The 12,077-nt window shown below is 40.3% G+C and overlaps 1 protein-coding gene across 1 annotated transcript in view; it reads left to right on the top strand.

The window, feature by feature from the left end:
• The window catches only part of SND1 (staphylococcal nuclease and tudor domain containing 1), a 431,795-nt gene that overhangs the window by 193,126 nt on the left and 226,592 nt on the right, over nt 1-12,077 (top strand). Inside the window, exon 12 of the mRNA XM_037167720.2 lies at nt 3,969-4,069. Within this exon, the coding sequence (XP_037023615.2) occupies nt 3,969-4,069 (101 nt within the window). The remainder of the gene's footprint in view (nt 1-3,968; nt 4,070-12,077) is intronic.

Raw genomic sequence — 12,077 nt, 5'->3', positions numbered from 1 at the left:
TAGCTGCCTGCAGGTGTATGTCTTGGCTCTGGGTTATTCTCAGGGCCTCATTTGTATGTGAGATTTTCTTTAATAATGATGCCTCCCCAGTGAGCTCTTTAATTTTCTACTTATTTTCAGTTCTCTTTCTCTAGATATAGGAAAAAAGTAGTTGGCAGGTAAATGTAGTTTTTGGTTCTTTTGTTTATTGAAGATTAAATACTTTTTTCTTCTCTCTTCCCATTGATCTCCCTGAGAGTCATTTTTGGGGGCATCATGTCTTTTGGCCTTCTGGAGGGAAATGAAATGTTCAGTGTTCATTTTTGTTTATTATCGTTACCCTCCACCATCGCTCCCCTCCTCTGTGCTCACCACCACCACCACCACCACCACGGCTACCATTCAAGTGGCCTTCTTGATAAATTGGCATTCCTTCTGAGTAGAGAGCCAATGTGACTTTGTGGCCTGTATTTGGCACAAAAGAGCTGCTGTTTACTCCTGTCTGCTGAGGAGGGGGCTTGGCATGGACAGGTGCAAGGTAACTTTCAAGGTTCACTTAGTTGGTTATTCAGCAGGGATGTATTTCTTTCCTGTGGTAATAGAATTGAAGGCTTGACCTTGTTAGATGGATGAAGTGAAAAGATATATGGACCTCCTTACTTATCTCCATATATTCTTTGACTTCCCACCAAATACCCCAAATTGGACCATACACTATGATTGTGCCCCTTCGAACTGTGGCCCTGAGTTACTTCACATTCCGTGGTGTGGGCACCCTTGAGCTTTAGCTTCTGTACACTCCTGTGTGATTTTGCCATGACTTCAGAAGATATCCAAGTGTGCTCCTGGCCCTCTTCCTGCTTCTGTAGATCTGTTGTAGGGCTTTGCCAGAGGAGAGTCAGGTGTATCAATGTAGATGCAGAGAGACCTTCTCCCCTCTGCAGGATTTGAGTCTTTGTGTGTAGACCTCCTGCTTCTTCCTCTACCTCTGGCTGGCTCCACACAGGGAAACTACTGAAACCTTTTTGTCGGAGGTGCAAGTTGTTCAGCCTTAGCCCCACCCCATTCTGGTCATGTTCCTCACACGTACCCATCTCCTTAGCTTTAGACAAACTGATAAGATGGAGCCGTACTTTCAGTTCAGACACCTGATTGTAGAAGTCATTCTTCATGTTGTCTTCTTTTCTGTGTTATTGTATCATGACAGTACTTTTTACCTTTGGCTCTTAGTTGGCTTTCTCGCTAGCATAGCTCCTTGTTGCTTTTAAAACATGATTAGATGGCCGGGTAGCTCATTTGGTTAGAGCATTGTCCCAAAACACCAAGGTTGTAGTTTTGATCCCCGGTTAGGGCACATACAAAAAGCAACCAGTGAATGCATAAATAAATGGAAAAATAAATTGATGTGTGTGCCTCTCTCTCCTCCCAACTCTTCTCTAAAAATCAATTTTAAAATAGGTCATCAGATGGAGTGTTCAAGTAATTGAGTGATCTAATAGTTGGAATTTTGAGGCAGCTGTCCTTTTCAAAATTTCCATATTCATTTTAAAAATGAGTTTCTGAAGAACAGTTTGAAAGGATTTTAATGGTGCCCACTAGCAGTGTGGTTGAACTTGATGCTTGTGCTGTAGGCTGTCTTTAAGCTGATCCGTTGGGAACTAAAGACATGTTTAGAAAACAGGATTCTGGGCTTTCAGGCTGTGGGGCTGGCTTCAGGCTGCTTGACCCAGTGTGTCTCTTTGGTACAGATCTGAAACCTTGGCCATGACCCAAACCAAGCATATACCTTAATTATAAAATGGACCTCGTATGTTTGCTGAAGGTTATTACATATTTATTTCTTTCAACAAATATGTTTATCTTAAAAGATTTCATAAAGAAAAAGCCTTGCCCAGTATGTCTATAATCTATATATTTAGTATAAACTAGGATTAACCAGCTTTCCTGTTTTAGGGTCCTTACTTTCTATCCTATTTGTATACATATTCTTTCCTTTTTTTAAAGATTTTACTTATTTATTATTTTTAGAGAGAGAGGAAGAGAGGGAGAGAAACATCAGTGTATGGTTGCCTCTCACATGGCCCCCACTGGGGACCTGGCCCGCAACCCAGGCATGTGCCCTGACTAGGAATCGAACTAGTGACTCTTTCATTCACAGCCCATGCTCAAGTCCACTGAGCTACACCAGCCAGGGCACATACTCTTTCTTAACATGTAAAGGTCCTTCTGGTCCATTCTAATCTTGTTGTTTTGGTATTAGGTGTAGTTAGCCATACGTTTTGATTCACAAAACTGTGAAACCAGTCCCACGCATCTTTGTGTTGGTCATCTTACTTATTCTTCCTGACAGTTCTTAACTTGGCCTCGCGAATTCATGGTAGATTGAAATTACATGCAGTTTTTCTGTAGAGGCATTTCATATTTTTTAAAATATGACTTTAGAGAGGTTTGAAGGTTAAAGAACTGCTTTACTCTAATACAAAGGGGGCCTTCAGGGACACTCCAAATCTCTTCTCTGACCAGCAAGATTTCTTAGGGGCCTTAAATGTTTAGCCATTTGCCTCTCTTTTGGTATCAGTCACCATTTTTTAAGGTTCACAGCAAAATTGAGCAGAAAGTACTGAGTTCCTGTCCTCCCCCAAGCCCCACCTGAGACTGTCACGACCCCCCACCAGTGGTACATTTCTTACAACCTATCTGAACCGGCACTGACGCATCATCATCCAGAGTCCACAGGTTATTACTTTGGTGCACACTGTTGATGCTGTGCTTTCTGTGGGTTTGGGTGAATGTGCAGTGGCGTGGATCCCTCATCACGGCATCATACAGAGTAGTTTCACTGCTGTAAAAAATCTGCTGCTGTGCCTGTTCGTCCCTGTGCTGTTCCCCTAGCCCCTGGCAACAACTGATCTTTTTACTTTTTCGTAGTTTTGCCTTTTCCAGAATGTCACAGTGAAATGATATCATATGCAGCTTTTTTTGATTGGCTTCTTTCCTTTAGTAATATTTACTTCCTTCTTGTCTTTTCATGGTTTCATAGCTCATTTTTTTTAGCACTGAATAGCATTTCTTTGACTTCATGAACCACAGTTTATCCAACTACCGAAGGACGTGTTGGTTGCTTCCAAGTTTTGGCAATTTTATATAAAGCTTACTATAAACAACTTTGTGCAAATTTTTGTGTAAGTTTTCTGCTTTTGGAATGTATGGTAAAGTATGTTTAGTTTTGTACGATACCCCCAAACTGTGTCTCACAGTGGGTCCTATTTTGCATTCCCACTAAAAAGGAAGGAGAATTCCTATTCCATATCCTCACCAGCATTTGTTGTTGTCAGTGTTTTCTGGGTTTGGCTATTCTAATTGGCCTGTAGTGGTAGCTCAGTTGTTTAAATTTGCATTTCCCCAATGACATACATCGTGGAACATCTTTTTTTTTTTTTTTTTTTTTTTTTTTTAGATTTTATTTATTTTTAAGGAGAAGTGAAGGGAGGGAGAAAGAGAGGGAGAGAAACATCAATGTGTGGTTGCCTCTTGCACACCCCAGGGAACGTGGCCTGCAACCCAGGCATGTACCCTGACTGGAAATCGAACCAGCGACCCTTTGGTTCACAGGCCAGCACTCAGTTCACTCCACCACACCAGCCAGGGCAAGCAGAACATCTTTACATGTACTTATTTGCCATCTCTAAGTCTTTTGGTGAGATGTCCAGGTATTTTGCCCATTTTTAAATTGAGTTGTTCATTTTCTCATGGTTGACATTTAAGAGTTTGGGGTATATTTTGGATAATAGTCCTCTATCAGCTACAGCTTTTCTGTAAATATTTTTGATGAGTGTGTGGCTCAGTTGTCTTTCAGTTGTTGTTTCTTAAATTATTAGAAAATCAAAGTGTAAATGAGGTAAAACTTCATAATTGTGCCAACGTGAGTTTCTACTAGTGAGCTGTGTTGCAGACTCCCAACCTTAACTTCCTTGATTTTTTATGTTCAGGTCAATGTGACTGTGGACTACATCAGGCCAGCCAGCCCAGCCACAGAGACGGTGCCTGCCTTTTCAGAGCGTACCTGTGCCACTGTCACCATCGGAGGAATGTGAGTGCTCAGCTGTAACTAAGGGTTCTCTCCTCGTTCACGTCTCTCCTTCCTTTCACCCTGATTTGCTTTCTGTTGCTGTTGTTTAACACAATGATTTATGATTATTATGTGCCTGCGTAGCACTTTGTGTTTGCACAGTACTTTATAATCACTCACCAGCTAATCATGTACTTCATTATTATTGTTATTTAAGATTTCTTGGACTCCGTGTACCTGGCACTATGTAGCACACATTATTACTATTAATAATGCCATTTATTGAGTGTCATTCAGGCCCTAGGTACTATCCAAAAGTAGTTAGAAAGATTTTCTGCATATTAGTTTAGGAAGTTCGGTTATAGACTCCCCCCCTTCCCCGACTCCCCAAAAGAAAAAGAGGGAAGAAGAAGAGAGGTTAATTGGACATTTTCTTTGTGTAGATGTGTGTAATCAGTAGATGACAGGGTCTTTCTCTTTTACTGTGCTGGCTGTCTCCCGGTTATATTCCAAAGTCTCTTGAAGGCTTGATTGATGAATATTCTTTCAAGGGCAGCATCTGATGGGGGAGGGAGGCAGCCTGCTGAGCCATGCTTCCACAATAAATATTAAAACAGTCAGTCCCCAGTAGCAATTCTTACTCTGCATAAACCCTACCAGCATGATAATTGTTTCCTTCTCTATTTAACAAACTTAAATGTTGATTCCAAGCTGGTAGTTCTCTTCTCTTTTAAGGGGGCAAGATGGAAGGGAAGAAAAGAATAGGTCTCTCATCAAAATGAGGATCGTCTCATTGAAAGTACCGGGAAGCCCATTAGGAGAAACATCTCTAAGTCCCAGGGTGCTGAAAGGAAAGGGGATCTTGGAGCAAATGTACCTTCCAGAAGCTCTCCTACCAGATGGGAACCTTTTCCCTTCATTCATATCATCATATTTGGAGATAACTATCTTTAGGCACTGTTACCTCTCCTATAACAAATCACAGACTTCATTTTGGTGGAGAGGAACTTAATATAGACGTTCGATGTCCTTACCTTAACACCATCACAGGTATCATGTTTTGTTAGAAGCAGCTTCTTGACAAATCAGCTAATTTTGAAATGGGAGAATGTTTGAAATATTTTGGTCATTATCTGTATAACTTGCAGTGTTTATTATTAATTCATCACCACTCAGGAACTTGATGCAAGCTTCTGTACTATGAGAGCTGGAAAGTTATTATTCCCTATATTAAAATTTTTACTGTCACAGACCATCCTTTCAGTAGATAACTGCTCCTCCTATCTAATTACTGGTAAAAGCAATATCACTACTGTAAAAATGCACATCTTTATTTTTGGCAGATGGCTTTCACTCCTGTTTATCTAAACAATCTTTTAGAGTGGGTTAGTTTTTACTTAGGTACCACTGAGGCATGCTTTTATCTGCTTAAAATCAGATATTCTGCCCTGGCTGGTGTAGCTCAGTGGATTGAGCACGGGCCTGCGAACCAAAGGATCGCGGTTTGATTCCCAGTCAGGGCACATGCCTGGGTTGCAGGTGAGTTCCCAGTGGGGGACACACAAGAGGCAACCATACATTGATATTTGCCTCCCTCTCTCCTTCCCTTCCCCTCTAAAGATAAATAAATTAAAATCTTTTAAAAATCAGATATTCTGGGGGTGTCCTTTTTGTTGTTCCTTTTTTTCTTTTCCAAGAGTGTTCTATGGGGATTTTTTTAAAGGCAATTTTGGAGACAGCTGATTTAAATTTCTTTCCAGTGTAGGGTGTTCCGGCCATGCCCGTGCAATGAAACCTTAAGGTTTCCACTGCATTGATCCTGGCTTTGACCGAGACACCTCCTTCAGAGTAGCCTGCCTTTCTGCAGAGGTTCAGGTGACTCAGTTCCAGCCAATGTTGTGGTTAGATTGTTGGGAAGAAGATGCCAGTCTTTTAATCAGTTTGGTCAGTTACCATAGTTGATTGGTCTTAATAGCAACGGCGTGTATCTGTACTTCAGATTCCTGCCACGGATGATAACCTGGACCTTCTCTTTCCTGGTTGTTGTTGTTAGATTGTAAGAAATAATATTTTCGTTATGATTTACCAAAGTATTTACCTTGAATTAGACCAGCCTGGCAAGCTCCCTGTGAGCCATAAAGTTCCCTCTTAGAATTGTTTCTACAAAGCTAGACTTTGGAGTAAACTACTCAGCTGCAATTGGAAGAAATACAGGACTTAGTGATATTGTTGGGACCAGCTCTCGCTGAACAGCAAGCTTCCTGAAGATAGTGATTTTTGTCTCTTTTATTCCCTGTTGTGGTCTCATTCAGCATTTATTTGGTAGGAGTTCAGTGAATTTGTGAATGATTTGTTTACTGTATTGCAAACTCTCCTTTTATTGAGCGTACCAGGGAGTACTTAGTTGTTTCTTTGGACTTACAGGTTCCTTTTGCCTGATCAACATTTAAAAACTTGTTTCCGACAGTTCTTCACTTTTGTTTGACCATTGGGGGCTGAGTGCCAAAGAGTGCATTTCTAGAAGGTATACCCATCAGTGTGCTTTTCATATTCCAGGCTTACTGATAGCTTCTCTTTATTTTCCTTTTGCCTTGATTTTGTTTTCATTTATATTTTTTCTGAATTCTCTATGCTTAAACAAGTCCAAATAATATTGTAGAAAAGTTGAATTATTAGTAAAAATATCAAAATACTCATCTTATATTCAGAATTAAGGTTACTCTAAAAATATTCCATCTGACTTTAAAGATTAGTTATCAGAAAACATTGGTTAGAGAGGGGGGATTTAATTTTTTTTATTTCAAATATTTTAATTTCATTTTAAACAGAAATATGCCTGTATTTCAAATCTTTGGTATAGGGGCAGCATGGGTCAAGTGTACAGTGTTGCATAACGTTCTCTTTGGCACGAGGACTTGGAAACACTAATTACTGAACCTGGATCTTGGTGATTCACACCTCTCTCTTCTACAGTTGTCCTGCTGATACTTATTTTGCAGCCATTTTAAAGCGATTTCTCATTATTTAACCTTTTTAAAGTATTCAACTGTTTTCATACACATTCTTTTTGTACTCATTTTAATTATTAATGTTAACATTTAATGAATTACATAATGAAAATAACAAACACAGCCAGTACATAAATCTGAAGATAGAAACAAATGGTGTAACAGATTGCAACAGAAGTGCACAGTTGTGTCACAGTGGCCCTCAGTCGCTCTAACTGGCACCAACAAGTAGGTTTAGTGAGTCATAGAAAGTCCAGGTCAGTTAAGGGGAGGTTAGTGAGGAGAGTTTTTGTAGTAAAACTCTTTTGCATTGCCTCTTTCAAAGACAGGCTTTTGTCCAAGCTCATAGAAATGCTGCAGAACTAAGAAGCAGTCCGATCTAGGTTGTGTCTGTCATCATCTGCAGGCTTATCCCCTTCCACATCGGCCTTCATAGCATCTCATGGCTTTCCTGTTATTCGAGAGATCAGCTGGGATTCTCTGGCTCTGGAAGAGCTTCTCTCCGCTGCTGATTCCCAGGGTGGTGAGAAAGAGGAGGCAGATGAGGTGGAGATTCTTACAGGGTTATTCCAAAGCAGATTTTAAAATATATTTTACATGCCCAGGTGTGTGAATTATCTGTATCCTGGACAGAGTCCAGTCCAATCCTTCTGTTTTTTCTCTTAATCTTTGGGAGGGAGTCACAGGATCTCTGGGAGGCCTCTCTGGATGGCAGTCTTCCGCTCTCCATCTCTTTCCCTCTGGGGAATCAAAACAGGGTTCATCATTCCTCTAATAGATTTAAGGGCCTTTTTATTAACTTCACTGTGGAGTTGGCAGGAGTCGTTATCTGTTGATCAAAATAGTTTCAATAAAATATAAAAAGATCAAACTTTGAGTTGTTTCTCATTCTGTGGCTCCCAGGTTGGGAATGAGCTGATCCTTTTAGGCCCAAAAGTGACATGAAGTCGTCAAGATGGCTCTTCCTGTTAATTACTTTTTATTGTATTTAAGACACTTAAATAACTCTTCTTGTGATTTAGTTTTCTATGTAATTAGCTTCAGTGATTAAAATCTCATTCTTTAGTTATTGCCAGAGCATTCTTGAGGAGTGAAATTTTTCTGGGTGACCTTTACTTGTGCTGGACATCCCAATTACATTGAGCTCCAATTTGGCAAACCTGTATAATATATTAACTGATTGCTCATGTCTGCTTGCATATCACATTTTCAAAGAAGGGTGCTAAAAGAAAATTTGTTCACATTTATAAAGGGGCACCTAAAATGTATAATTTAGGGTCAAGCCTGACACATACACATTCATAATTAGCACCATGCCAACCTCCCTCCGTGGAAAATTGTCACATGCTCAGTAGATACAGTGTCTCTAAGATTTCCCCAGTGCTTCCCATTATGCGAAGTGCTTCACAATAACAGAGGACAATAGACACGGTCCATTCTGGGAAAGTGAATGCCACAGAGATAGAACTGTGGACTAGGAACAGTTAGAAAATGCCTGCTTATTTTCTGCACAAGGACACATTTTTTCCGAGAGGTGATTTGTTTTTTGTAACAGTGCTTTTTGAAGCACTTTCAATCTCCTGGTTCCCCGCATTGCCCATCTGTGCTCCCCCAACAGGATCCATGCAAAGCCACTGACTGCGGTTCCCCTTCATGGCAGTTTGAGTTCAAGGCCTTGCTAGCAGAGTTGTTGTTAAAGCTCTGCTGGGCTCGGGCAATTTTAGTTCTTTTTTGTTGTAAGGGTTATCATCCAGCAGACTCAGAGCCATCTTTATGAACATTGTTGGGTCTCTTTGGATTCTTCATAGCACAGCTTGTCTTCATTATATTTATATAAGCAAGACTATTAAAACTTATAAGGAATAAGACTTCTTTTGCTTCTTTCTTTTTCATTGGTCCCAGTTTGCAGTGATACTTCTTTTCTCAGCTGTTGTATTAATGATTGAAGCACGAGGTTTGGTCTTACCTTAACTAGAATACCCCCAGCTTCTCTGTCTCAAGTTACATAGCCTCAGTGCTTTCGCTGTCACACCAAAACTCCTATCTCGTAGAATTTTCACATCTTAAAACACTAATATCTGAGTTTTAAGCTGAACATAGGAAGAAAGTGGCCTCTTGAAACTCTATTTTCTGGCCTAGTGTTCTTACCCAGAGTGGCCCACAGTGCCCTGAAAGTACTCTATTGGCTTCTGAGGAAGTACGGAGACAGTGTTAATGTCAGTGGCTCAACCAGGAGGTAGAATCTGGGTGGTAATAACCCCTTTCTCCCCAGATTTACTGATTACATTTCATCTAACCCCCCCCACCCCCAAACCTTTTCTGCTTTGGAGGAAAAAGAAGACACCAGAATAAGGTCCTCCTTGTCCCCCTGTTGTTTAAATCATAAACACCTGTCCAACCCCCACCTCTAAAAAGGGCACCTTGGAGTGTTTTCTGGATGTTATAGGCTGCTTGATGTATATAGTTATACTACTTCTGCTCTGTTGAATAGTAGAGGTATTCCTGTCCCCTGTTTCAAGGCTGTTGGAAGCCTCTTTGGCATTTAGTTTAGAATACCTTGGAAGGAAATAATTGAATAACTGCACCTGTCGCCTGCTATGTAAAGCCTAGGTCTATCTGGAAAAAGTCCAGCCATTGCTAATATAACGAGAATGATTTGCAGAACATTAATATAGCCTGTCAGCCAAAGAGAGTGGACTGAAATGAACATGCATAAGAGTGATGACTTCACTGTTACTAGTCAGTGGGGGGCAGTACTTACCCTTGAGTGAGCATGTGTACTATGTGGCTGTTGCATTCAAAATAACTGAGTAGAGCAATGAATCTGCATCAGATTCTGCATTAAGCTCGAACATTCCTCCACGGAAACTATTTGGACGATTCAGGCCTCAGCTATGGGTAACTGGTGATTGGCAGCCTGATCATAACAGCGCACCATGCATGACGTCTTGTGCAGCTTTTTTTTTAAACATTAGGTCACCCAGGTGACTCAGCCCCTCCGCAGCCCAGATTTGGTGCTCTGCAACCTGTGGCTTTGCTCAAAACTAAAATCAGCTTTGAAAGGGAAGAGATTTCAGACCATCAATGAAATTCAGGAAACTAGGATGCAGCAGCCAATGGCAATTGGGGGAACTGTGTGAGGTCCCAAGTACCTATTTTGAAGGGGACTGAAGCGTCATTTTCTTATGTACGGTGTTTCTTGTATCTTGTTCAGTAAAAGTCTCTTATTTTTTTATATCACATGACTGGATACTTTCTGGACGGACCTCGTATAGTAATCGTTTTTAAGACACTTGTCCCATAAAGCACTGTAAGAAGGAACTTGGCTTTCTCTTAAGGATCAGGGTGGAAGTCAGGGAGGGAAACACTGTTTAGTTTCTGACAGAGCTCTCTTATTCAAATATCTCATGACTGTCTACCCATAAAGCCATATCTTATTTCTTTAAAGACCTCTTGGGTTCAGATTATTGTATTACTATTATGTCTAAATGGAAGTTCAACTAAGTTTTTCATATGGAAGCCTTGGATAGTACGGATCAGCAGAATCCTTTGCTGAGCAGTGTGTCCTCCCTTTCTAGTGTAACATGGAGAGCCTTGGGGGAAAGTGAGGCTTTTCTCCAGATAAGGGGAGCTCATTATAAGGGTGGAGCATTTTGTAATGTATGTTCAAAATAATCTCAGTTAGAGACCCTGTTTGAAATGTAAAAATTCTGTCTATTCGGATTTTGGTGGGCCCTAGAGTGGCTCAGTGAGGTGCTGGGCTCAGATGAAGGGCAGGTTGCTTCTTCTATAGCTGTCTGCTATAACAGTAGATTTATCAGTTTATTTATCCAGTAAATATTTGTTGAGTACTTATTATGCACCAGGCAGTGGGAATAGCAGCAAACAAAAACGGTTCTGAGTGGTAAGGCTTTCCTGGCTGCAGTTCTCAGCATTTTTTTGGCTCTGGTTGCTGAGGCCACAGAGTCCTGGGGGTATTCACTGGCTTTGCCGCCCATAGGACTGTGTTAATGTAGATTTTTGCTTTAAGAAACACAAATGACTTTATTTAAACACTGTCTACAAAGGTTCTTTTCTTTTTAGGTTTTCCTAGGGACATTTAGAGACTTTACCACCAAGAAACAGGTTAAAATATAAATGAAAGGTAGTCTTATATATATATATTTATAATCCAGTAACTTAACCTCTCAGTAGACAAAATGAAATGATCAACCGAGTATCCTCTGGAGCCCAGCTGTCCTTTTCCGCTTCCCATTATAGCTCTTGGGTCATTCAGTGTTGATGGAGCTCTGAATCCTGACAGCGCCCTGTGGCTCCCCCTTGCTCCACGTTCTCCCGGAACCTAATGGACTGCTTGCTCTCTTCCTGCCTCACCTGGCAGAGGTGCAGACGCTAACTTCTTAAACAGGGTTTGCTTTGTGCCTTTTTGGATGGTTAGCCCTATAACTTCATAAATTAACACTACAGATTTAAAACTTTTTGCACTAGGTAGTATCTACTTATTAGCTCACATTAAAGATTGGTATTTTTGTATATTTGCACTATTACTTATACCTTTTATCCCCTAATTTTGTTATTTTACTTTTACCAGTAGCAGACTTCATAATATTCAGTTACTCTGATTCTGATGAACTTTATAGCAAAAGATTACGAAATTACAATACATGCACTTTTTTCCTGCTTTAAAAAAAAGTTATATTTTTCTATTATCAAAATTTATATTTATTGCATTTCTCCTCTATCTGTCACTATAATTGCCTTTTAAACTTTGCTTGTAAGTGGATCTGAAAAATTTAACCCGCTCTCATCCCCATGGCAGTTACAATTGTGACAGTGTCACTGTTGGACCAGAAGTGTGGTGATATGAGCAGACCTCCAGAAAAAGACTTCTATGTTGTTAAACCCCCCAAGATATGTTCAACTCATTCTCTTTGTGTGCATCTCTCTCTGTATGTCTATCATTTTCCTTTTTTGCACATCTTAATCTGCCACTTATATCTCAGAAAGTTAAGGCTTTTTGT

Source organism: Artibeus jamaicensis, unplaced genomic scaffold, assembly GCF_021234435.1.
Source record: "Artibeus jamaicensis isolate MK-2021 breed Jamaican fruit bat unplaced genomic scaffold, CSHL_Jam_final scaffold_3307, whole genome shotgun sequence".
NCBI lineage: Eukaryota > Metazoa > Chordata > Mammalia > Chiroptera > Phyllostomidae > Artibeus > Artibeus jamaicensis.
Note: the sequence above shows the minus strand (reverse complement) of the source record. Positions and strands in the feature narration are given on the sequence as shown.